Below are 27,892 nucleotides of genomic sequence, written 5' to 3' on the forward strand. Positions count from 1 at the left end.
GCACAAACTGATTCAGCATGACAAGCAAACTTATTTTGGATGTGTTCAATCAGATAAATAACCACGGTAAATATATGCATCAAAAAAGAAGCTGCAAAGTTCACTCACGACTAGAGAGAGGAAGCAGCTTTATGCTCAGTGCTGCCACTGCTGACCAGAAGGTGTATTGCAAAAACACTCAAAGGAGAACAGACTATACTGCAATATCACCTCTGACCACCAGTGGGCTTTGTGTAGGATGTTACTACATGGAGTGTATGAGTCATGTTTGAGTCAAGTTTGGTGCAGAGGTGGATAAAGGGCCTCTTGGGTTTCGTGCGGAGACACAATTAATATCAGGACAGCTGAGAGCCTATGCATATTGTGTCATAAACTGAAAACCCACCTGTTTTGCATCTTGGCCATCAAATAAAAAAAGAAAATGGTTGCAGTTACAAGGTTTAGCCTGTTTGAAGCTAATGCGCCAGCACTTCAGATGTTTTGGCTTAATTGAAACAGATGTAAATGCATGTTTGCATCTTTGGTCATCTCTGGTCAGCTGAACCACAGGGTAAAGGTTTATTGTGTAAGTTTGTGTACATTATGATGTGTTAAGCAGTGGTCAGCAGTAACTGTGTTTGCTGTGCAGTCAACATCAGAGATCTGGTTTGCAGGGTATGTCATTTAAGAATTGAGTGTGTTTTAGTAACAGAAGACCAAGCTAATATGAAACGCATTTACGTCAAAAAGTTCACCCTAAGTTGAGGAGTTGTTTTGCAGCAAACAGAAGCAGGAGGGTGGCTTGATCAGGGTCGGAAAGGGCAGAGGTAAGGGGTCAGAGGTCACATCGAGGCAAAGCAAAATAAAGTTAAGCTTCTTTGAGAGCGAGCTCTTTTGTTTTGTGCACAGATTTATTTTGGGAAGCATGCAGAGAGAGGGGGAGAAAGAAAATAACTTCTTCTACTCTAGGAAAACAAAAAATCACCCCCTTCTCCTGTTTCGTGTGAGCCCGCTATCCCTCATAGTCCTCCTGCGTTTGTGCAGCTCTGCCCTCAGGCTCCCACGGGATGTATCATCATCATAGGTTTATGGGATGGAATATATGTTGATAAATAATGCACCGTACAGCGTGTCTTATATAAGACGAGCTGGAGCCGATACACTCCCACACTTCATCTCTCGCGGAAACACAGGAGAGGAGATTCAGCCTACATCACTACACACTCTCTCTCACACACACACACACACACACACACACACACACACACACACACACACACACACACACACACACACACACACACACACACACACACACACACACACACACACACACACACACACACACACACTTTAAAGCATCTAACTGCACGCATAAAGGGCCACATGCAATATTCTGTATAAACTATATGTAACAGCTACCAAACAAATGCTCTCCCTTACACAAACACACATGGGGATATGGGATGTCAGAGGGATGTCGTGCAAGGGGCTCCGATGAGATCAGAGGGGGAGCATCGGCACCTTTTTTTCATTTAGTGGGAATAAGGAAGAGCTCTGTGACGGGGAATCAGAAGGTCAGACCACTGGTAAACCTTGAGAGGAGTCGTGTACTTTGTGAACAGAAATACTCCAAATGATAGTGAAAGTACATGTCAGAGTTGTCTACTGCTATGTGAAAGTGTAGATGGAGGGCGGAGATATTGAATGTTAACGTACTCTGAGTAAGGGGGAGTAAAGACTTTGTGTGAGCTTTTTGCGTAGGTTGTGTCCATCCTGTTATGGTAAGTTGTAGCGGAAGTGGATAAAAAGTCAAATGTACAAACTGTACATAAATGAACACAGAAGGACATCGTAAACATAATTCATAATCTTTCAACTGATACACACATACATATAAGCCCACACATAATATACACACACTCATATTTGGCGTATGTTAAAGTGTTCAAATAAGACCAAGTTCTTATTTAGCTTCTTTTTTTTTTTTTACAGAGCAAAATCAGGTGCTGGGGTTGTTGACTTTAATGAAATAGATAGAAATTGATCTATTAAGAAACAACTTCAAACATATACTGTAGCCTAGGAACAACAGCAGGACACAAAACTAAATAAGGCAATGACGCCCTCTGCTGCTCAACATAAAGACTCTCTCTTGCACAATATGACAGCATGGTCCAGTTTAGTGACACTTGAGAATATTAAAACAAGTAGAGGATAACACGATGAAGGAATTGCACAAGTTGTGAGTCACTGGTTAAAAATGACTGAAGAAAATCATATTAAAAGATTAGCTGAGTCCTAAACGACACAGTAGAGGTGAGCCCTATTTTATGGACTGAATAATATTTTCCTTTGCTCTGTGCTCATTACAGTTTGAAGGTTGTTTAAAAAGATGCACTGAATATCGTATAAAGAACAATTACAAACATAGCTGCAGAAGTTTTTGAAATGAATTTAATTGATTGCCAATTATAAGTATGGTTCAGCCATAAGATGGTAATGCCAACCTTTAAATGCCGCTCATTAGTTGACATTTAGTTTTATAAATTTGTATTAAGAAAAAAAAACACAAGGTGTCACAGACTGTTTTACTTTACAAAATTGCTTCTTAAAGCTGTGAAGTACTACTGCTTAAAAGGCTTTTGTATAAACTCAAAGTAAGACTGGTGGGTGGGTAAGATTAGATTACACAAATGAACAATACAGGGTGTGGATTTGACTTCTTTGAATGTGGCTGACAGAAAGGCAAGATGAAACAGACTAATGATTAACTCCTAGGTACTGATTGCTCGGTTTGCATAGTGACGATGTCTACTGTGCTGTAAATGCAAATACAAAACGACATAGCAGTACTACTCAAAGGCACAAAGAAATAACGCTTTAATCCACTCACACACATACACACACTGCTAACAATATCATTTATTTTATGAAATTATATTATTTTTACAACGTTCATTTAGTTAGGGTCTTTTTATTCTCAAAGGCTCCTCTAAACAAATATTTACAAATTTCACAGTGAATTTGGTACATTTGGTTTAATATCATGACGTCTTCAAACCCTGTTAATAATAATTTTCTTACCGCAAACTCTTAAAGGAACAGCATAAATCACAAAGTCATGTTTGTTTAAAAACCAGGAATAAGAAAATGAGATTAAGGCATGGCGACAGGTTAAGGAAATGTGGCTTCATTTCCCTCGGCAACAGTGCAATAATGCAACACTATCAAGTCTTTGGGCCTCACCGATAGTAAGCCAATAATCAAAGGTAATTCCCTTTAAATCAGTGCTCTCTACCATCTAGTTCCAAACCACTGAATCCAGACTACATCATGGTTTCAATACGGAGGAATGGGTTCACAGCAGCGAGTGACTTTGTTGTGGTAGGTACGGTTGAAGCTTTGGGGTGAGAGCTGTAAGAATGACCTTTATCCGCTCAAACAAGTGTAACCACTTAAAGAGTCTCAATGGAACAGGAATGTATGGGAGGTGTAGGGGATGGGGGGGGTGGTGGTCCTTAGTCCTGCCTCTGAGGCACGCAGCCTTCCATCTCCAGCACCTCGGGCCATCCCTCAAACTTGTTGGTGTCTGCACTGTTCTTTATATGCTGGGGAGGGAAACACAACACACATCGTTTGTAACGTCAACTCCAATGGCTACTGTCTCCTGATCAGACAGGCCATGACAGAAATAATGAATGATACTGCCAGCCAGCTGATGTGAAGGGGCTGTTTTAACCAGCACCACACTAATGAAAGGCCAGCAGCAGCCTCTGAGTCCCAGGTGTTCTGGGATTTCACCAGCTCTTGTGTTCTCACAGTCATTACCATATTGCCTGCAGGATGGGATGTTTCCTCCAGGTAGTTTAAACAGAGGGCTGCCCTCTGATGCATTGGGTTTATTAGGTGTTACACATATTTCAATCTGTGTATTAGAGCAGTGGTTCCCAACCTGGGGGGCGCCCCCAGGTTGGCGCCAAAGATCGCAGAGGGGGGCGCCAGGCCTCAGATGATTTGAGGCCAAATATCATATTTAGACTTTTTTTTTTTTTTACATATAATTGTAACGCAAGACATGGTTGTCACTAAAAGCCTTGTCTCTACATTACAATAAAATATACAAAATAATTGATTAATTAATTTGAATAACAATTCAAGTTAGTAGCTATTAAAGGCATAAAAAGACAGAAATGTATAATTCTTTCTTTAATAGAAATGTTTCTTCTGCCCGTAAAGTGTCCAAACCAGGCTTTTCTGGATAAGCGCATTTTTTAAAAACATAGTCATTGTCCATGCCAGTTTAAGTTGGATTATTTGTCACAGTTGCTCCGATCAGATCGGTCTCCTCCATTTTGTTTGTTCTTATTTACAACTTTTGAATCCACATAAACACATCGGCAAAATCCGGCTTACTTTGAGCATGTGTTTTAAACAGTTGAATCCCTTTGTGAATTGTTTCCACTTCCGCGCCGTCCTTTAATTTCTTCATACATTCAACTGTTTAAAACACATGCTCAAAGTAAGCCGGATTTTGCCGATGTNTTGACCCAAGCTAGTGATTGAATTGAACTATATCACTGGGTTAAATATAAACCATACATTGGGTTTTTTATTTGACCCAAGCGATTGAAATTAACTATATTGTTGGGCTAAATAGAATATAATAATAATAATAATAATAATGTATAATAGTGTAATGAATTATCTCCAAACACACCGTATATATTTATATATAAAAAATGCATTTATTGATAATTTGAACAGCTTTGGCAAATCGCCAACATTCCATTTCCACTATAAAAGAACAATGCATTTTAGCACAATACAAATTCAAAAAAATACTATATCCGTTTGAATTCCAACCCTTCGAATGGGCAAGCTGCTGCCTCCAATCTGGTGTGCATACCGATTCTGATTCATACATACTGTAGCCTATATGTCACAGTGAACTTGAGAAATCAGACTAGGCAGAGGTGGAGGCCATGACAGCAAAGTGCAGTGGAAACAGACTTAGCGAATAAATCCTGACGTAACATGAAGCATGTGACTTAAACAGCTGAGGAGGATGTAACCTTCCTCACATTAATACATGAAACATGTCTTCCAAGTCCATCAACATTTCCACATTCTTCTCCCAACCTTTGAGGTTTGACTGGTGTTTTTTTTTTTAAATGGCATCGGTTCACAAGAGCGGCTGAAGAAATCCTACAGTCCAGCATGTATCTTGTTCTTCAGTCCAAGGACTTTGGGGGAAAGCCTTTCACCATCCATTTGCAAGAGCACTTTCTGAATGAATTCATAGTAGTACCTTAGCTCTTTGGGGTAAGCCATGTTCAGTGTATAGATGACTCCCAGCATGATGGCACAAGCTCGNTGAATTTGTATTGTGCTAAAATGCATTGTTCTTTTATAGTGGAAATGGAATGTTGGCGATTTGCCAAAGCTGTTCAAATTATCAATAAATGCATTTTTTATATATAAATATATACGGTGTGTTTGGAAATATTTCATTACACTATTATACATTATTATTATTATTATTATTATTATATTCTATTTAGCCCAATAATATAGTTATTTTCAATCACTTGCTTGGGTCAAATAAACAACCCAGCACATGGGTTAAGACAACCCAGCGTGTGTTCTGTCCTATAGTGACTCAGCAGCTGGGTTATGATTGGGTTATTTTTTAACCCAGTAGTTTTAAGAGTGTATATATTAATGCTGCCCATTATGGGCACAAGCAATTTTCACCCATTTATTAATTATATGTTTTAAATTTGACCCGTTCAAACCTGTTCAAATCCAGTTTTGGACAGTCTGCTGTGGTTCCATCCCATTTCAAAGTGCTGATCGACGCTCGGCGTAACCCTCGGAGCACACTCAAACATCCAATCACAGAGCTTGAGGACTATCACAGGGTTTGTCAAGCGAAGCGGAGAGAGTACTTACTTCAGGGTTAAAATTCTCAAAAGCAACTACTATGAGCTGCTCCGACCCTCGGTCCTGATGGACTCCAACTTGTGTTTATTAATCAAACAAATAAATAAACACAAGGATAATTATGTTTTATTCTTGAGTAAATAACAGTTTGTGGTTTAGAAAATAATACAAAATTAGAAGGAAAAAACGATGAAACAATAGGCCTACAGATTTCAGTATTCTGAGCTCCTACTCTCCCCATTACTGACGGCAACAAAAGTCCTACATTATTCAATTAAAATAAATAATTAAAAACAATAAGTGTGGCTTGATATTGAGTAAGAAAAAGGTTGATAAACGCTGTGAGAATGGATCTGCGGAGAGCATTTCGCCGCGATCCCAACTCGTCTATTACCAACGTTCAGGGAGCTCTATGCAAGTCAATGGGACGCCCTGCCCGTTGAAAACTGACTCAAGTACCCTGTGCATAATAGGGTGACAGGGAGGGGCCCTGACCGACCGTCAACATGTGACGGGTTGGGAGTGAGAACGTGTTGGGACATTCGGATATTCGGGTACAGCCCTATTATGTTATTGAGTTAAAATATTAATTTTGTGCCTTTCCAAGTTAACATTGATTGATATGACTGCGATGAAATCAGCATATACTTCTGCCAGGGGATGCCACCCCTCAAAATCTCCTGCCACCCTCTTGCCACTCCATGAATATTTGTCTAGATTCCCTGGTTTCAGCCAAACAAAATAACAAATACATGATATTGCAAGCCATGTTCATAGCTTCCCTTACAGCTCAACAACATGAAATGCTATTAATGAAGCTAAAATTATTCACTCTTACAAAACTTGTTTATGAAAAGGTTTGACTCACCAAAACCCCGTTGGTTAATGTTCTATAGCGTTCCCGACCGTGTGGATGGTATTTTTATCTTTTTTAAATCAACTTTGAATCAATTTGAATATAATTTACTCCGCTCGTCTCATCTGCTTCTCGCTCCGTTTTCCTCTCTTTTCTCCTGCTACACTGCGCTGCGCGTGCCCGGTGAGCAGAGAGCCCTTAAGGAACAGTACCTTGTAATTTGTCATACTACTTTTATTTATTATATTTTTAAAGGGATGATATCATTGACCAATTTTAAACGTGTATCTTTTAATGAAATAACTTTTTATGACTTTATGCTTACTATGTTTTAATGTGGGTTACACAAGGTTCAAATTTGGTTTCACTGTATATTACATTTGATCCTGTTAATCCTTGTTTTACATTACTAAGGTAACATTCCAACTTAGTGATTCCTACTCATGTTGACCTGTACTTTACATGTGTCCATCTCAACAAAAGACCCAAGCAGGCAGCCCATAGTACCCTTTGCGTTTTGTCAAGTACGTTCACAACCAAACCAAATTAAGTCTTGTGAAAGCATTCATAAAAACGTCTACTTTTCCCTGTATGAACCATCTTATAAAATGTGTTTTTCAATACTGTGTTTCAAATATGGGCATGACAAAAAAATCGTCATGGCCAGAGAGACGGGGATGTACAGTATGTAGAGAGCTTATTAGTGTGGGAGTTCATGAATAAGCCTCTATGCCTACGTGGGATTTTCTCTACATGCATAAAGTGTGTGCTGGCAGGTCTTTGTGTGTGTAGACTTGTGCATGACTTGTGTCTTTTATCTGTCAATTGGCATGTCTATGAAAAGTACAGGATTAACTGTAGTGACAGTGGTGCTGACAACGTTCAGTTTCACAGCAGCTCACACACTGACATTTCTGGAGAACGAGCATAATGTCATAACATAACATGCCCTGTGCATAAAAAATGAGAGGAATTTATTTCCCACCAAGAAAGGATTACATGGAGACACTGACGTCGAATTTGAACTATGGCAAAGTGAAGAAAGTGTGTGCAGGGATTAAACATAGAGATACATATGACTTTGGGTTCAATTTTCTACTCTAGGGAAGACATTTTATGCCTTATATTTCCATTTTCACACAGTTTTTTCTCTGATTATAAAGTTATTCCAACAAGTCTTCAAACTAAATGACATATCGTACTGGCTCACTGTTCCGCTACGCTGACTTTGCACTTTCTATAACGCAAACTGAGCATAGCTGAAGTTTGATATTTGTTTTCTCCATGCATGCAGATTTTGACAGATGGAAAGGAATGGATTTAGACATGTTTATTGAGAATGTGACAATTAAATATGATTGATGGTTGAGTACCAATATTGTACTCTTTCTCTCTCTCTGACCCATCTCAACTGTAACACAGCAGCCAATGGGACTTCAACGACCCGGAAAGAAGAGATTTTAACTCTGCTGAGAACTCGCAAGTCATCTCAAAGTCAGCTGAATGCAAATATAGAGGAAAATAGTCAGAGGTAAAGGAGGAAGATAGGAGTGATGGGGACTGACAGGTGAAGAGACACGTCTGGATGGACATATCATGTATGCTTATGTCAACCTGACCGTCCAAGGCATTGGCGGTCATGCTCCATTTATCAGACAGAATCAGAGAGGTGCTTGGTCTCCTCTCAATGGCTTTGTCTCATCCTGCTGTTTTAGTGATGATTAAGTTCCTTTTGAGATAGCTGCAATACGTGAGAAGAAGGTTAAGGACAGACAACCACAAAGAGGAAAAGAAAGAAGTTGGGTGTGCTTCACAAAATATAGTAAAATTAGATAGAAAAGTTTACTCTTATTGTCTTAAGTTTTCTTCCCTGTGTATTCAAAACCCAGGAGAATCCAAAAGCAAGAAGGAGTTTAAACCTGTAAATGGAAGGAAGTGGAAATAGTTTTCCATAGAGAGCTAAAATGAATAGCAATCAGAGCTGGGAAAGTAGTTGTGGAGGGCAAAAGTTAATAACACATAAAGAAAAAGGGGAAGAAGACTTGATAAGAAAAGGGGTTACGAAGGTTAGGTTTATGAGATATCATCACCTGCAACAGCATCAAAAAGCTTTTTAATCATAGTCTGAGAGATGTCAAACCATATTGCAGACATTCATCATTTCCCTCTATGTTCTTTTGTAGATAAAGATAACAATACGGCGAGTCATTACACAGGTGTCGAGATAAATCTTCAAACAGATTTCCACACTTTGTCGGCTTCTCTTCTAAGCCATACACTGCAGTCATTTAGATATGGCGCTATCTAAATGTAGGGACTTTTTGGAGTAATGGACGTTGAAAGTAATGTGCATTTTGAGAAGAGGCAATAGCTTCCCCTGAGGTTGATGCAGAGAAAAAACAAGTTCCGCTGTTGACCGACTGTTTCCTCCATCGCTGCCCTGGGCGAGTGTAGGGAAAAAATGCAAGCTGATAAAACAGTTGCAGTGTCTTTGCTTCCCCCTCTCTTTCTCTTCCCGTCTCTATCTTCTTGTTATCACTCTTCCCCTACCTCAGGGAGGTAAATGACTCTTCTGTGAAGGAAGAGTAGAGGCTGTTTGACCTTGAAAGCAAACCAGCATTCCTGAATAAATATTCAGTAGCTAAGGAGCAGTGGCGCGTGCCCTACCTCCTCCAGATAACAGGTTATGTATGAGGCAGATCTTTTTCTAGGCCCAGTGCTACCATGGCCAACAGAGGGAGTGTACTGGAAATTGTGATGTAGTATTACTTAACACAGGCCTTTTGACCTGATCAATTCACCAGTGCAACAGTTTAATGTCCATTATACTGTCAATCTTTGGCTAACTCACTGGAACACTAGATACAACAATAATTGTTGTTTTTCAGTGTGCTTTTCCTTCTATGACATATTTCAAAAAAGGCTGCCAGTGGCCAAGTCACCATTGATAAATAATGATGAATTTAGGTAAAAACACCATAAGACATCCTTTTTGTTGCGGTAAATTAGGTTTACTACAGTACAGTTCTCAGAATTTTTTATATTTAAAAAAGCTACTGTCCTGAGCTACTAGAGTGATACTGTCCTGCTGTTAACTGTTCAAACAGTAATGCTGGATTATATGCATGTCTAGTTTCCTTAATTTGAATGCAGCGGATGAATGGACTCCACAACAAAAAATGGAAACTACTGCAATATGTCTACAGGACTTATTTATAGACTAGCGACATGCTTGATGACATATTTGAATACAGGTGTGATTGATTGAACGTGTGTGTCTAATTAGTGCCTCTATACCTCCCATGTTATACAACTCAACCCCATAAATCCCCGGTCAGCTATAGTGGGGGGGCGCCAGGCCTCAGATGATTTGAGGTCAAATATCATATTTAGATTTTTTTTTTACATATAATTGTAACGCAATACATGATTGTCACTAAAAGCCTTGTCTCTACACTACAATAAAATATGAAAAATAATTGATTAATTAATATGAATACAAATTCAAGTTAGTAGCTATTATAGGCATAAAAAGACAGAAAATTATAATTCTTTCTTTAATAGAAATGTTTCTTCTGCGCGTAAAGTGTCCAAACCGGGCTTTTCTGGATAAGCACATTTTTTAAAACATAGTCATTGTCCATGCCGGTTTCAGTTGGATTATTTGTCACAGTTGCTCCGATCAGATCGGTCTCCTCCATTTTGTAGATTATTTACGACTTTTGAATCCACATAAACACATCGGCAAAATCCGGCTTACTTTGAGCATGTGTTTTAAACAGTTGAATCCCTTTGTGAATTGTTTCCACTTCCGCGCCGTCCTTTAATTTCTTCATACAGTGGGAATCCAAATGAATGAATCCTGAGTCCAATAACCATCAAAGTCACTCCAATAGTGCTCCTTAATTATTCTTTCATCCTCCTTTAACACAATACTTCACATTCATCCAGTTTGTGACAGTAGTTGTAGCATTTTTGAGACTTTTGAGACTTTGAAACTGTAATTACAACATTTACAGTTGTTTCCAGACAAATGATACTGTTGTTGTTACTTTCAAACTGCCCAGTAGATGTAACCATGTGTGGGTCATGTTACCTGCTCAAATGGACTCTTGGTCTTGATGCCTTTCCCTCCTACAAAGATCCAGTTATCACGGAATCCCAAGTTACTGACGATGGAGCTTCCCAGATCAGCAATGAGCTTCCTGGCCTCATCGTTGAGTCTACAGAACAAAGAAGACAGATATGATGTCATGGCCACATCCCAGCCGATAATAGAGACAGCTAGGCAACAAGAATCTAAACAGAATACTTACTTTGTTGCAGCATCATCGAAGGAGGCCATCATCACGATCGTCCCATCCTCAATTCCCTTCACTAGCTTAATAAGCGGAGCCACATCTGCACAAGGTTGGTAATTAAGATTGTTAATACAATGCTTTTATACAGTATATATTTGTTTTATGATTTCAAATGCACTCACCTCCACCCCACATATCAAAAAACGCTGTGTTGATAAGGTCCCCTGTTCTCCCTGTGGGGTAGAAATAGATGGGGTTGAAGCAAATGTGACATTAAACTCATAGTTATATTACGCAATCTTGGAGGTGGTTTATTTAGACCCTCCAGAAAAACGCAATTCTGCGATCGCATAATTTACCGCATAATCAGCAAAATGGCGCAGATTTTTAAAAGGCCGCATATTTATCAAAAGGCCGCATAATCCCCGCATTTTTCCACACAAAGTTGAGAAAAAAAAAAGTTAACTCGTCTTGAAGTGAAGTAGTGATGATGATGAGGTCATCAGCTCGCGCATCACAGAAGGTAAACAACACCGTAGAGTGAACGTGTGGAACTCACACGAGAGAGAAAACACCAAGATGAAAAATCTGATCCATCTCATTTACCGACGAACATTTCTGCTAAAGACCGGGCAAAGCAGTACCCCGATGTCTTTCACGAAAGTGGGGGGAAACTATTCTGCACCCCGTGCAACTGTGTGTTGGAGCATAAGTCTTAGAGAAAATCGACGGTGACGACCCACTTTGATTCATTCAAATATTCGAAAATGCTTTCTGCTGCTACGGACAAGAAAGCCAAACAACTCACGTTCACCGAGGCATCAACCTCCAAAACCCTTTCGAGGGCTACAAGAAACGAAGTGAGTAGCCTACAAGATTGAAGCTGGTCAGATAACGAACGAGTAAATGAAAACAGAATGAGGCGGAGAAGTGTGTGTGTGTGTGTGTGTGCGTGTGCGTGCGTGTGTGTGTGTGTGTGTGTGTGTGTGTGTGTGTGTGTGTGTGTGTGTGTGTGTGTGTGTGTGTGTGTGTGTGTATTAAAATAGCCCAATTGTTTTTACAATAAATAAACATTGAATGTGTTTAATTGAATAGTAAAGGGGTTTAACGTTAGTGGCAGGTTGTGTGTGAGAAAGAATAAATAAGACAGCCCAATATTTAAAAGAAAATCTATTATTTTTCTCAACTTTCCGCATATTTCGCAACTTCCCGCAATTTCACCGCATAAAATCACATAAAACCCCACATGTTTAATCGCATAATCAAGGATTTTAGCCCGCGTTTTTCTGGAGGGTCTAAATGTATTGCTGTCTATCCTAGGTTTAGCAAATCAAATGGCTACATATTTTCGTGGCACTGGTGTTGAACTGCTGCAGTATTGATTTGCTATCAGCAGCAGTTTCCTCGAGGCATGGAACTCTGATAATGTTACCATTTATCAGGGCGATGTTGATTCCTCTCCCCACGTTGTTCTTCACTCCGCTCATTAATCTAGCATAAAACAAAGGATGACAATGAGAAGAGAACACATTTTTTGAAATATAAACGTGTGATGAAGTCATGCCTCAGAGGTACATTATTGTGTTATAAACTGTTTTAATACATGTGTATGAAGAGATATGTTCCCAGACTTGGTGCATATCAGTTTGCCATCTTTATCAAACATTAGGTCTTAGGAACTTTTGAACACTTGATAATGGATAGTGTTTTAAAAAATGTCATAAAATACAATAGGCTGCAACTAATGAGAACTGTCATGATCATTTCATGTACTATAGTTTACGTTTGTATTATTGTTGGTCATGTTTCGCTATTCAGAAAATAATGATTTAATCTTCAAGATATTTTCAATTTGTTTTTACAATTCATTATTTTATGAGAACCTTTAAATCCTCACATTTGAGAAGTTCAAACCAAGCTGTTGCAAAGAAAACCACACTTAGGGCTATGTGGATAAGCTACTATGACAAGTATGCAAAGCTATGACAAGAAGTATGCAAAGGTTAACAAATTCAACTAGTGATTTGCTCTTTGTTTAATTCAATCCCACTCAAATCACAAATTCACTCATTCGTATTTTTATTTAAAGTGGTCCCTCGAGGATTCAAATTGAAATGAAAACCGTAATTTTTCTGCTAACTCAAATGTAAACTGTAAAGTGTATATTGTATTCAATGTTTACATTTTGGGAGTTTGATAGGCTGGACAAGCATAATGTGCACTTCCTTTATATTGTGTATTCAATATGTATACTCTATAGATATCCTACATTACTGGTATGTATATATGTTTGCGTATTTTGTTTATCTTCTACTGCTGTTATGTATATCTTTAATTTTTTCATTGTATTTACTTCTCATTGATGTGCAATGTCTCATTTATGCTTCTGTTGTGGAAACATTTCCCAAATTGGGATCAATAAAGTATCTTGATGACAAATAAAACCTAGTTTAAGCATAATCCACAAACATAAGAAGTCAAATATGTGCTCCTGTGTTTGCGAAGGTTTTAAGACGTGACTTCACGTACAGTTTGTCGTCCAGGCAGATCCTGGGCCCCACCACACTGGCTGCTCCACTCGCCATCTTGAAGGCCAAGTGTCCAGCGGGACACAACTTGGACATCCCACACTTGTACTTCAACGGCTTAATTGCTGTGAATGAAAAATAATGTACACAACACGCACCAGGTAGCTCACAGTCAGGTAACAAGTGGATCACATACACCTATACACAAACAGGTGCAGACACAGGGAGAATAAAAAGCAACGGTTTAACCTTTACTTAACCAAAGGGAATCTTTAGTATTTACACTAAAGCACTAAGCTAGGAACAAAACATTCAAATGTGCAGGGCTTCTTTTATCTGTGTGAGGCTCATTATTACCATTCCTGCATCAAGTGGTATAGAAAGAATTTAAAAAAGGAAACAAAAAAAGGAGGAACTTGTATCAGAAGTATCAGACATTAACAAACAAGCAAACAGAGGAAATAATACAAATGTCACAATACTTACATGCTTCATTCACTGGCATAGCTCTCGCTGAAAAGCAAAAAAGTATATAGGTTTTTAGGAGATTATCCATCGACAGCTCAATAATGCTCATTCAAACGCAGCTCTGTATGACTACTGCCTCAATAACATATTTGGTTTGTGAAATGTAAACACAGCCAAAAGGAAACACAAGGGCATATCTTAGATAAATGACTGAAATCCCCCCTTCACACTAACTGTTTGAACAGGTTTCGTGTTTCCTTAACAACTGATAACTCTCCCACTTCATTCTTTTGTTGGAGCACCTCAGGGCACTGTTGAACGTTGTGATTTTACTACAGCGAATGTTACTCACAGATCACACTGTTCAGATTGAAGTCCATGTTAATCTCCAGCAGTTGAAAAGCCAGAAAGACAGCTAGCAGAAACGCAAATACGAGTGCCGCAATCTTCAAAATACCTGCAATAAAAAGATAGACAAATGAATCAACATTTATGAAACACCACAAAATACTTTCCAATCCTGTTATACTATGGCGTATGCTGTATTTCTTAAAGGGGGATATACTTACCACCCGCCCTGACCATCTTTGGCTTCAGTCAGATGTTTACACACCAAACAACCTGTGATGAAAACATGTTACGGTTGCAACAATTAACCCTTTTTATTAGCAATCAACTCAAAATGAACACAACCATGTCAACAATATAGTTAGATAATGAGGCAATAGACATTTTTGATGAAAAAAATATATAATAACAATATGTACCATTGTTTAATACCTGTTTTTCTCTAATACATAACAGGAAACTAGAAAATAAAGGGTTTATTTTCCAAAAGTTGTGATGTCTAAATGTCCTCCCCAATAGCAATAGGGTGACATTAACCAATACAATGGGATTAACTTAAAATGACTTTCCTTTGGCTGCTAATAGTTGAAATAATACGATTTGCTAATGCAAGAGAAAAAGTTAGTAGGGTATTTTGAAGTCACTTTAGCTTCCTTGAATGAGTTATTACACTGTAGTAGGTCTTTATATTGCACTTATCTAGCCTGTATTGGCTGTATCATATTGTACATAGCGCTGAAGCGACACTTAAACATGCTAACTAGTAACTAGCATCCACTAGCATTTAACGTTAAGTGACGTTACGTTCACTGCAGTGTAACTTCCTCGTCTCTGCCTACGTTTGCTAAGTTACAACCTAAAGAACTCCAGCTGCGGGATTCTAATTGTAGTGTTATAAATCATTTTGAAGTAATACGTTGAAGTATTAGAAGTAATATTAGGATGAGGTTCACACCTTGCTTACCTGTGCAATTGCCACGGTAACCACGAATACTCGGTGCAGTTCACGAAACCAAAGTGAGTGATTCGTGTAATGACAGCTGAGATGTTAGAGGGAGAAGAGGCGGGAAGATGCTCCACTCTGTCGGAGAAATCAAAGAGCCTACAAACAGGCAGTTCTGTCGGTTCTTGTTTGATTGTTTTCTAGCTCTAAGCAGAATCTAAGAGCACGATTTTAACCCTTATTTTAAAAAATAAAACATTATATTTAAGTGAAATAAATACTAGATAATATCGATGAACCAAAACAACACTTTATCACAATTTCTCTTCCATTCAAAGCGGGTAGATGTTGTTTAAACCTTTATTCTGTTAATTTTGTATTTCATTTTTTATTGTTAACACGTAAAAACAGTTTTTTGACAAATATACAACTGTGAAAAAAAACAGATGTATTCATTTAATGTGGTATTTCTTTGCATTATGGTAATATGGGAACTTATGCTAAGCAGCTTAGCCTTATTTGTTTTTTAATGCTATTGTGTAAATGTGTTTGCTGCTGTGGTCAGCAGATGGCTATTTGTGAGGCTCAAGCTAAGATGTTGGTGTGATGATGTTTATTTTTGTGAAATTGTGCCTTAACGCAAACGCATGCACATTTCTTTCATATATTTCAAATTTTTCTGACTCTCTGTAAGAGTGGGCAGGTTTTTACGAGTGAGACATCTTACTATTAAGGGATCTTTGTTTCCTTCACCCTGACTTCCTGCTTTTTCTTCTTCCCTGTTCGCTTCGAAGCATATGGGATGGCGTTACAGCGCCTCCAGTCTCCTGTTTGATCGACCCAGAGATTTATTGTAAATGTAAGAATCATCAGGATGTATTTAACTGTAAGAAACATATAATAATAGTTTTTTTTATATAAATGCACATTTTTAGGATTATTCATTTGTTTTCACATTAAAAGAGAAAGTAAATGGTGGTGCAAACAGAGAAGGAAATTACAATTTAAAAAAACTGCACAAATCATAAGATTAAGCAAATAAAACAGTGAAATGGCGCAAGCTCAATAAATAAAGACATTCTCATGCTTGTCCTGCAATCCTTAGAACCCTCCATGGTGAGTAAAACATTATTCCAACAAAAGGCATTGTGCAGTTTTTTTCAGCTCTGCTGGAGGAATTTGAAAAGTTCATTGAATCCATATAAATGGGTCACGTGTCATTCAATAAGGTCCTGGAAAATAAGAACAACAACGTATAAATACACATGGTAAAATCACATAATCTTTCAAGTTAAAAAGCAATATATAAAAAGTTATAGAATAAGTGATAATAGCTCTTACGTCGTCTGAGTCCTGCGGGCAGACTGTGCCGTTGCTGCTGGTGGCGCTTTCAAGGTCCACAGTGATGCTGTTATCTTCATCCTGAATCCGGAGGTTGGAGAAACGATACACTGGGGAACTGTAGATGAGGACATGAAACCAGAGTGGTCAGCTACCATTGGGTGCATAAAGGTGGACATGCAGATGTGTGTGTGTGGCTACCTGGTTCCTTGAACCACCCCTTTGACAGCGATAATGGCGGAGACGATAACTACCAACACGATGACTCCTGCTCCGGCACACACCAGGATCAAAACTAGCCTCTCCCGCTGGAATAAAACACAATAACTGTTATTTTCCACAAAAAAAAATCAAGAACAACTGAAGGTGCGCACACACATTCGTTAGAGCAACAACTGACCGCTGTGTCAAAGTGTGTGATTGGAGACGGGGACCTGGCAGGTGGTGGTCCGAGGCTGGGTTTAACACCACAGGGTCTGATGACTGTCTGCACTGCCAGCTGGAGATTGAATCCCCCCTCACACCGATCACTCGGGACCTTACGGTACCTACAAACACAGTCAGACGTGTGTGAGCATGTAAAGGAGTCCTGTTTCCTCTTTTTAAAAAGGAGAGACTGTTATTACCCAGCGGTCAGAAGCTCGTCCTCCTCTCCATTCAGACAGAGCTCCAGCGTTTTATTTCCAGCGTTCTGTCTCACACACTCTGACGTGTTCACGTGGCGATAGTAGCCGTAATCACTGTTGTGAAATACAGGTATTATTTTCCATGAAATTTGGGGTTTGAGTATGTCATGATATCTAGAATCTAAAAAAAATGGACTTAGGCCTACCATACGTAATCTTCTCTGGTGCACAGGCAGGGGCTTTGCTTCTTGCTAACCACAAAGCCTCGGCCATTTCTGCACACAGATTTCTTCTTTAGCCTCCTGTAGGTCTCTTTGACACCCAGGAGACAACCCTTTCTCTTCAAGTCTCCTTCATCTGTAGCATGAGCCAACCACTCCTCATAGTCCTGGTCATTACCTGAAGAATCAAAGCATCATCAACAAAGAAAAGAGGCTAGTTGTATGTGACCTGGCAATACTTCAAGTGGATTTCCAAACCAGGTAACCCTTGTAATGCATATGCTACATTACTAGAAGTCTGGCCAAAATAGGCAAAAATAAGAATCTGCAACCGCACCACTAGATGGAGCCACATCCTACAAACTGTTACTTTACGTCTCACAGGCTCTTAGTAATTTGACTATGGAAAGTCCCAGGTCGTGGCTTGTTTAGTTTCCGTAATGAGAAACTTCTATAAGGCTCCACTTCACTGCTGACGCACCTACCCCCAGGGAGTGATATATGTGAGCAGGGGGGAGTATAGATATTGTAAAGAAGGCCTTTTGACTCACACTCTCTTGTAATGAGGCTCTGAAAATCGATGGTGACGACCACCCACATCGGCTGGCCGTCCTCCTCAGGCCTGAACCCCCACACGCTGACGTTCATGGCCTTAGTCCCCGGCTCAGACGCCAGGCCTGCGAAGAAGAAGGGCTGCTCGGTGAAGTTATACGACTTCCAGCACTGTCCCTCGTCTGTGGAGAACCTGGTAACAAGAAAAATAGCAAATGTTAGAATAATAATAATACTGGTTTCAGTGGGCATAAAGTCAAAGGATCCGCTCAGTACTTGATAGTCTTGACTTGTCCTTCACGCTTAGTCTCCACAGCCACAATGAGACCCCCAGAGTCCAATATGCTGTAGTGGTGAGGACCCTTCAGTGTCCCCCTCCAGTTATAACCCCCGTCTGAGGAGACAAACACATCAGGGTGCTGCGACGATGACAGAGAGTCACCCACTGTACCTGGAGAAGAGAGAAGATCACAAAATAATTATAACTTAAGAGTCAGAACAAGTTAACCAACATATCCAAATGTTGTCATAATTGGAAAAGAAAAGGCATTACTGTTGAATTACCATGAGCGATGACCAGGCCGATAGCAGTGGGCTCAGACAGAGCCAGCATGGGAACGATGCGGTTCCTACGACTGTGCTCTCCATGAATGTGAAGGTTGCACTGGGAAAAAACACATGTGATGGTTCAGTGACACAGACTAACCTGTACGATAGTAAGGTAAACACGTAGTGTACTGTAAGTGGGCACACCGGGTTTTACTCTTTCTCTGATTATAACATACATTCTTGACCTGATCTTCACATTCCACATTCTCAGGTTTGTTAAGCTGTCTCCACATCCCTCCTCTATTAAAGGAAATGACAGATCTTATACGGCCATCTGCAAAAAAAACACATGAAAGTAATACTTCAGTATTTTCTCAAACTGAAAAAAGTGATTAAATGGTTGTGTGACAGGTTAGCTGAAAGGCTGGCATTGTTGTACTTTTTTTATTGTCGAAAAATCCCATTATAGGACAAAAACCAGCAATGTTTACATTACAAAATAACCTTTTTCATATTTGTGAAGGCCCAAAATAGCTGTGCACTGTAGTTCTTAACAAACTTAACTCAACATAAGTAAGTATTGCATCTGTATTTTGCTTTTGGGGGAACTTTTTTCAAGTACTGGTGGAATAATAAACATTTGATGGGAGTATTTAAAGTAACTTGCCCGTGTTCATATTGATCAAGGAACATGTCACCCATTGTGTGGCTCAATAATGCATTTGTAATAGTTTTGGACCACAACATTAAAGGGATAATACATTTCACACTAAGATTATAATTTTTTTTAGTTGAGCAATCACATTAGTTTCCACACAAAAAAACCCTACCTTTGTCTAGTTTATTAGTCAGGTAGACTCCTCTCAGTGAAGTGATGTTGGTGAAGTCGCTCTTCCTGTGCCCCTCAAACAGGTGGCGCTCCAGTGATTTGGAGAATAAGATACCGCGATCATCTGATGTGTACATGGTTCCAAAGAAGGTGTCTGTGGGGAAACAGCAAACCGCAGGAAGACTTTAGTAAGGCACAAGGGTCGAAGTTAGCCAGTAGCATATTTAGTTTGATGGAAATACATGATTGAAGGCAGTCCAAGCAGACGTCAGGAATTATTAAGTACAACACTTTCAAAATGTGCGATCTTATCAAAGGCTTCAGATTGACTTTTTCAGCTCTGTTCCGCTATATGAATGCGGTCCATTTACCATTTAACATTCGGAAATCAATGTAAAGGGTTCAACGTTTCAAATGACACTTTGCATGTTCATCTAAAGTGGTTATTTGGAAAACTATTACTTCCCACACTTGATTTCACAACAGCAAGTAAAAAGTAGCACCACCAAACTGGCACCTGCCCAAGACAGACTTATGACGAGCCCCCAAATATGTTACGGCCTCAGCGTAAAACAGCATTTTATGACTCAGGTTGTGGCGAGCAACAAATGTTTCACATACCAAAGCCAAGGGAGTCTTTCATTTTTTATTTCATTCAAACGAAATCCAACACACAGTCCCTTTGGGTCTCATAGGTTCTTGGAAATGTGAGTCAGGGGTTTTTTGGTACAACATGGTGGTTATTTGAAAACTACTGCTTACGTAACACCAATCATTTTTAGTAATCAGCTGTAGTCTGTTAACTTTAGTTGAGGCTCAAAAAATGACATCCATAGAAAAGTTTGGTCTCATTGTAAACAGGAAATTTAACTCTTCTTTTTTTGGAGTGCACTTTTCTTCGTAGGTCAATGTCCTTAATTGAATGTAGTGAGGTGTGTCACCTTACCAGACTAAGCACCTGGCAACAAGTAATCGCTGACACACAAACATCAGCATAATAACAACAAGTCATCATCAATCATATGTAAGGTGTGTGAAGCTCACACACGTGTCAGCTAAAGCCATGAATGTGTGTGTGTGTGTGTGTGTGTGTGTGTGTGTGTGTGTGTGTGTGTGTGTGTGTGTGTGTGTGTGTGTGTGTGTGTGTGTGTGTGTGTGTGTGTGTGTGTGTTACACCCTCATCCCAGCAAAAGATAAAGCCCCTCTACCCCATATCCCCTCTATTTATCTCAGCAGTACAAAAGTCCCTTCACCTAAACCCATACAGCACTAACTGTATGAGTACTTGCCAGGGAAATAAATAATTAGAAATATGAGAAAGGGAACCGAAATACACGTGAATAAGAAAGCGAGCTGGGGGAGGGTTAAAGGAACAAGACTGGGCCGCTGGACTTGTATGTACAAACACTCTCAGTATGATGGAATGATGTGTCAGCAACACAGAGAACTTGCAAAACCAGTCCTGCTTTTACCGTTAACATTTTCCATGACAACAAAAGGGGCTGAGAGAGCCATAAATAATGCCCTGTTTTCTTCACAACATTTGCAAATATGTGTCAAGCATGATTTTAAGCTTGTTTCATAAAAAGTATTACCTCCTGGGTTGTCCACGTGCATGAAGAGCATATCTACATCTCCGTCCAGAATGGAGTAGAACTGAAAACACACACGTGTATATAGAGTTATAGAGCACATGCGGGTGAGAAAGTCTGTAATTGCAATGAATGAATAAACAACTTTGTGATGACTAATTTGATCTTTGCCAAAAACCTTGGCTAATCGTCGTGAGAGAGATTGTGTGTTTGTGCTGTCAACAAGGTGTGTATGTGGGTGGGTGTTTCGCCAGAACAGATGTGTGTTCAGTTGGTGTTGAAAAAAGGAAATGTTGCCATCAATGTTTTTACTCAAGACAAATCAACCTCAATAACTATAAAAAGCATGTGCATGTCTGAGAGTTTAAAACTTTCCAAACACCAAGGATGACTCAACGTGTGAGAGAAACATGACTAAGGGATAATTATATTACCATCTGCACATTCCCTGTGGTATGGCAGAGTATTTGTTATAATCTTTTGAAACTACTGAAAAGGTCAAAAGCCAAGGCTCTCAAATAATAAATGTTGTTTTATCAGAAGTAGCTATAGCAGAATGTTGCCTACATAAAATAGTCTTAAATTGGCAAAATGATGATTTTAATCAGGAACTATCCATACAAAGAATAAGTAAACACTAGTCTGACTAGGAATTCATAACAAGAGTTTAGATTTGATACTCTGGGCTTCATTGATATTAAAAAAGTGAGGTAAATCAGATTGGTGATTGTGGCCATTTTTTAATATTAACATATATATTTACAATGCTCACATATCTGTATATGTACATTCACTGGATCAGAATTTAAGTCACGCTATTTTTGTTATTTCTATTCTTACTGTTAATACATTTGTATTATTATTTATTTTTTTTACTTTATTCTTAATATACCTGTGTATATTCCATGTGTAATATCTGTGTTTCTTTCTTAACTGAATTTCTCTACGGTGATCAATAAAGGTCCATCTTATCTTATGAAAATAGAAAGGAAATAAAAAAAAAATTTCCTTTAATTACTATATATATAGAGTAATTTAAAGTCTCTGACAGTATGCATAGTTTCTCACCTGCTCAGTGGAGGCTGAGGGGAGCAGCGCCCGACTGAAAGTTTCTCCTTGGTCTGATGAGAAATACATAACACGGGGGGATCTCTGGGGGGACAGAATGCATCATTGCCTTTTTACCGTATGTGATTTGGTTATATAACTAATATGTGTGTACACAGGAAGATTAGTATAACCTACCGGGTCCTCCATCACAGAGAAGAAGAGAAAGGCTCCGATGTAGCCAAAACTGAAGATGTTTTCATGGATTGCGGTGAAGGTCTTCCCCAGATCTGTTGTCCTCTTCAGTACGAGATCCCCCCTCTCATCTATCTCAACTGCGGCAACAAGAAGAAGACTTAGTGGCAGGAAATGAGACACTCAGGACTCTTATTCACAGATTTTTCACTTTGATTTCATTTAATCGAGCATTTTATTTTTAGGGAAAGGGGAAAACTACATATCTAGAATGTTGTTTTTGATTGCTTATTACCTTTTCTTGCCTTTTTTCAATCGAATATAGAATGCATGCAGTAATCCCAGGTTCTATCTATTATCTATCTATTGTTTTTAATCATGTTTATGCTGGCGTATTGCAGATTTTCTCTTTTCTCTGATTTGTTATTTAAGTTGTAATGTTCTAAAACATTTATGATCAGGTAAAAAAACAGGTTACATTTTATACTTTTTTTGGATTTATATTATATTCATATAACTTCTTACCTGTGTCTTCTCTACTGAAGCTTAAGAACATATCAATGCCAGCCCCCCTTATAGAAAAACAAAGTTAAAAAAGGTCACAAACATGAACAATGATGATTTAAATTCTTAGCCAGAACAAAACACATTGCATGTATAATATACTTTTTCTCAAAGGAAAACTGTAATGGTGTGACTGGCCAAACAACTTTACAAAACATGGTTCTTCTAACATCTGCTTTCTTTTAGAACCTGTCATTTGGTGTGTGTGGTTTTGTTGCCTTTTGTTTCTCACCATGAGAAGGAATGCACTCCATCGTGCACTTTTGTCCACTTGGCACCAAAGTCCAGAGAGAGCCACAGACCGCCCTGGAAGTCAGGAAGAAACAGAACAGTGTTTACCTTTACTTTAAATCAAATCAAATCAAATCAAGTTTTATTTATATAGCACATTTATAAACAATTTTTGGTCGAGCCAAAGTGCTGTACATATAATAAAAATAGCCTAGAGTAGAGACACTTTACAGCTAATACAATAGCACAGATTGTTCAGAATATCAGTATGAGAATAAACGACACCCTCCATCCCTTTAAGGTGTGGGGAGGAATAATGCTATAATAATGCCCAGTATTTTACAAAGAGCAAGGAAGACCACCACATAAAGTCGTGTGACTAACATCAATGCTGAGGGCCACGAGGTAGTCAGGATTGAGGAAGTGGTACGTGATTCGCTGAGCCAGGTGGAAGGGAAGTTGGATGAACTTGAAGGTCGCTCCGGCGTCCGTGGAGGTGAAGATGATCCCTCCTGGGTGATCCACCACTGGTATATCTGCTGTCAGTATCACCTGTCAATCAAAACAGACATGACATGCAAAGTTAGTAGTAAGAAAGCAACATGTATGTCAGAAGAAAAATACAGTTTTACATTCTAACACTGCTTAAACCTTCCTCAGTTCACAAATATTCCAAATGTATAATGAGAAAGCAGAAAATATGTTTAAAAACATCCACATTTTGAATATAAATGTTGTGTGTGGGTGTACTTTTGCGGACAGAAAAGGCTAAACTAAGTGGTTTAGAGAAGATGTGGCACCAGATCATCAGACAGCAGAGATGTCGTCACACTTTTTGTGAGGCAATTTCAAACACTCATGTCAACATGTCTGGTTCCCCAAACTCTAAGTGCTCACACAACGGGTTCCCTACTCTTGACTTACGGAGCTCCCAGGTCCAACACTGACTTCAAACTCCTCCCTTATGAAGGTGTGGTTGATCCGATGGGAAATGTCATGAAAGGATTTTGCATAATCCGTGCTGATGAGAAAGAAAATACAATTTGTCGTATGTTTGAGATCTGATCAAGATGGGATGTGGTGCTCATGACATTTCTTATATCGTATGAGATCCTTACTCACCTTCGGTAAAGTCGTGAGGAGCCTCCGGTCATGAAAGAATCTATAGGAGCACTAAACGTCGATAGCACCAGGGCGACCTAGGAAATGCAGCAATGTGGTTGAAATAATTTTATAAAATATATAGTAATCTAGTTTAGACAAGTATGAAGATTGTCATCATTTCAATCTGAGTAGACATTTTTCTAAATGTCTAAATATGGGCACAAAAACTGTATTTCAGACCAATTTTTCAAAGAACAATTTCAGAAATAGAATATTTAGGAATAAAGAAATTACAAACACTGCCAAACATGAGACATTCCAAACACGTCTCTGTAAAGAGTCAAGTAGACAGCACGGTGTGTTGATGACAATGATCTGACCTCTGGTAGCCTGTTAGACACTCACCCCTGTACCATCGCCCACCCATGTGAGAATCACATGGGAGCCATCATCCCCATTAAACCCTGTCTGGAAGAGAGATGAAGAGATAATCATGTAACAGCATCTCCTCTAAAGTAAAAAAAAGAACTCATAAATTGATTAAATAATACAAAATTCCCATTTCCTGTGATGGCAAATGGAGTGAATGGGCTGAGAAACATGATAAACAAACAGTCATTTTATTATTTTAAACAGTTGCTATTTAGTATCATTATCATGCTTGGGTTTATTGTTGGTGTAATAGTTCCACTTGTTTCTTTTACAGTTTCACGTTATTGTGGTTTTTCAGAAACGTCTTAATTGAGATATTCTGGAACAATGCAAACATGTAAAAGAAGCAAGAAAAAATTATAACTTTTTGTCCTAGAAAAAGTTCATCTGTGCTCTGAAATTGATTTGTCATGTCTAATTAAAGGTAGCCTATTGCAAATGTATAATGAACATTGCTCATGCCTATGCATGCACCAAGCCTTAGCTTCATATTAATGTCAATATTTAACTCAAACACACCTCACCTCTTGCGTATTGTCATCCAGAACCCTGTGCTCGTCAGGGGTGAGCGGGGTCCGACAGGAGGTGAAAGGAGGACCGTGGAAAGGCCTGGGGGTCCCGGAGGAGCTTCGTGTGTCCCTCCTCTGGCGTGCGCGCCCTTGGCCCTGGCTCTCATTCTGCTGAGTCCGGCTGAAAGTCACCGTCCTCCCCTCGCGGCTGCTGCCTTCAGCCCCCAGGAAAAGGATGTACACCCCACCGAGGACCACCAGTCTCCAGATCATATCCGATGCGAAAATAAGTATCCCAGTGACCGAGATGCCAGCCGAAACTCGGTTATTTGTGCTGAGCTCTAACAGCTAATGGGGGTGGGACGTGCTTGGACATAAAAAGTGCTGCCTCCTCTACCAGCAGGTGTTTCTGCCCGCATCCAGGTGACCTGCACGTATAGACGGATTTACATTTCAAGTGATGGAAACGCACCTTGTTGCCGTTTGCAACCTATGCAAGAAAGGAGATGTGGGAGTCAGACGAATTGTGAGATAACACGTTGGAATAGAAAAACAAATGCGTAAAAGCACAAATTGAGAAGTTCTTGCAAGTTGAAGGAGGCGTGAATGCAGCATATCAGAGAAGTTTTCTTCCTTGTAGTTGGCACCACTGAACGTTAGAGGACGCCACTTATTCGACATAACGCTCCCTGCTGACGGGGTTAGGCTTTTACGCACGACATAATATGGTTTATGATTCCTGTAGTGCGGTTTCAATATATTTCCAAAATGATGATACTTAGGTGTGTGAAGCCACTTCTCACTAAGAAATCTGAAGACACACCAAACAGTAATATGAGTTGTGCTTGGATGTAGCACAGCTGTTTTGCCACAGGCTCCTCTGGAAACCCAGCTGTGACAGTTTACTTTACACTACTAACATGGAAAATGAATAAGCTCAAAAATGTTAACATGTGGTTGAAAAAACACTGGTTGAAGTGAAAGTAGCTCATTCAAAACAGTTATTGTTTACCACACCTTTTTGCTGATCATTTTAAGTAACACAAGGTTACTATTTGTTCCACATTTTAATCTAAGATTGAACATTTCTGAAATAATACATGAGATGCAATTTCAATGACGTCATGTCTTTTAATGTCTCAACGCAAATGACTAGTCTCTGTTGGTGTGTGAACCTCAACACTGTAGCATCCCTGATAGTAAAACACGTTTTAAAGCAAGTTGGTACACTCCCTCACCCTCAGGACATAATAGATAATGGAGGCCTAACTGCCAAAACTCCACTGTTTTTGAATGTTTAATCAACTTAATGGAGAAACAACACTAAAAGCCTAACCCAAGGCCTTGTTTCATAATTTACACAAAATGAAGTCAGAGGTGTAGGGACTTGATCAGTGGACGTGTGCTGCACATGCCTTGTGTTTTAAAAGAAATTAGAACAAAGGGAGGCACAGGAGTTGTGTGTTGGCCTGACAGCTGCTTTACTCTTTGTGCATGGACACCGGACGCCCAGGTGTGCTGACTAATACTGCTAATGTACTAATGTAGCTTTGAGTCACCGGACAGAGGGAGTCGACTGCAACAAGCAACTGACTCATTTAAGAAGAGAGGTGATGAACATAGTTCAACTTGAGGAGTTTGTTTTAAGATGCTTAACATGATGAATGTAATGAAAGTAAAGTATTCACTTTCCTTTCACCAGCTCATGAGTATAATAGCTGGGTCTGATGAGGACAATGAGACTGAACCATACAGTCAATTAAAACACAAGTTAAAATAGGCTAAAATGTTCCAGAGGGCCAGATGTCACTGATGTTCTCATTCATATAGCATTCGTTTCGATATCTCATTATGGGATGCGTATACCTCAGAAGCATCCGTCTCATTACTGGTGGTTGTTTGAGATAAGAATGTCTGACAGTATGGAAGTCTCCATATCCCATAGTGAGACATTGAACAAAGGCTATTAATGAGAACAGTAGCATGAGGGAGATGTCTCACCAGACAACCCTTCTTGCTGATACGAAGCGAGAAGAGGTGCTTATTTTTGAATGGCGCGCACAAGCTATTTTAAGGTTTGGTGGATTCCCTAACGTGGCCATCAACATCAACAGCCAATCAAGATTGGCGTAATAATAATAATTTAATTTTTATAGCGCCTTTCAAGAGATCCAAGGACGCTTCACAATGGGAAACAAAACAACAAAATAATAATAGTCACAAGGATACACAGGTTAGAAAAAAATTATAATAACCGGTTGCTGGGTACTGCATTTTAGCTGAGGCCAAAGGTCCGGGTGAACAGAAGGTGTTTGAGTTTTTTTTTTAAAGTGTCCAGAGAGTCGGCATTTCGTGATAGCAGTGGGGAGAGCATTCCAGAGGGTGGGGGCTGCAACACTGAAAGCCCTGTTGCCAAAGGTTTTTAGCTTGGAGGGCTGGATGGAGAGCAGCCCGTTGACGGAGGACCGCAGTTGACGAGAGGGGGTGTAGGGCTGAAGGAGGTCAGAGATGTATGCAGGGGCTAGGTAGTGGAGAGATTTGTAAGTTAGCAGGAGGAGTTTGTACTGGATGCGTGACTTGACCGGGAGCCAGTGAAGGTGGATGAGGGTGGGGGTAATGTGTTGCCAGGGCTTAGTGTGGGTGAGGAGCCTGGCTGCAGAGTTCTGGACGTACTGGAGCCTGTCCAGGGCTAATGAGATTGATGCTTCTGAGGTATACACATTGGTATTTT

The 27,892-nt window shown here is 39.5% G+C and overlaps 2 protein-coding genes across 3 annotated transcripts; both read right to left on the reverse strand.

Moving 5' to 3' along the window:
* Positions 1–3,019: 3,019 nt before the first annotated feature.
* Positions 3,020–15,480, reverse strand: fam3c (FAM3 metabolism regulating signaling molecule C). 2 transcript variants are annotated; one of them, XM_010797650.1, is made up of 10 exons: positions 15,391–15,480; positions 14,648–14,699; positions 14,431–14,535; positions 14,097–14,123; positions 13,612–13,735; positions 12,515–12,573; positions 11,265–11,315; positions 11,098–11,182; positions 10,878–11,004; positions 3,020–3,590 (listed from the first exon to the last, which is right to left on the reverse strand). In XM_010797650.1, the coding sequence occupies exons 2-10, from the start codon at positions 14,661–14,663 to the stop codon at positions 3,501–3,503; spliced, it is 684 nt and encodes a 227-aa protein (XP_010795952.1). In that variant the 5' UTR covers positions 14,664–14,699; positions 15,391–15,480; the 3' UTR covers positions 3,020–3,500. The 2 variants fall into 2 exon arrangements, with proteins under 2 accessions (XP_010795952.1, XP_010795953.1); XM_010797651.1 differs by having other exon boundaries at positions 15,382–15,467.
* Positions 15,481–15,690: 210 nt separating this feature from the next.
* On the reverse strand, positions 15,691–25,524 carry LOC104968091 (sortilin). The gene is made up of 21 exons (XM_010797652.1): positions 25,177–25,524; positions 24,626–24,688; positions 24,239–24,315; positions 24,041–24,137; positions 23,501–23,668; positions 23,118–23,191; positions 22,847–22,893; positions 22,325–22,461; positions 22,148–22,231; positions 21,083–21,143; positions 19,489–19,641; positions 18,895–18,992; positions 18,674–18,773; positions 18,386–18,560; positions 18,109–18,302; positions 17,543–17,735; positions 17,337–17,450; positions 17,111–17,258; positions 16,912–17,018; positions 16,711–16,828; positions 15,691–16,601 (listed from the first exon to the last, which is right to left on the reverse strand). The coding sequence occupies exons 1-21, from the start codon at positions 25,432–25,434 to the stop codon at positions 16,587–16,589; spliced, it is 2,481 nt and encodes an 826-aa protein (XP_010795954.1). The 5' UTR covers positions 25,435–25,524; the 3' UTR covers positions 15,691–16,586.
* Between the last annotated feature and the right edge of the window lie 2,368 nt (positions 25,525–27,892).

This window comes from Notothenia coriiceps, unplaced genomic scaffold (assembly GCF_000735185.1).
Source record: "Notothenia coriiceps isolate Sejong01 unplaced genomic scaffold, NC01 NC01_scaffold00038212, whole genome shotgun sequence".
NCBI classification, from domain to species: domain Eukaryota; kingdom Metazoa; phylum Chordata; class Actinopteri; order Perciformes; family Nototheniidae; genus Notothenia; species Notothenia coriiceps.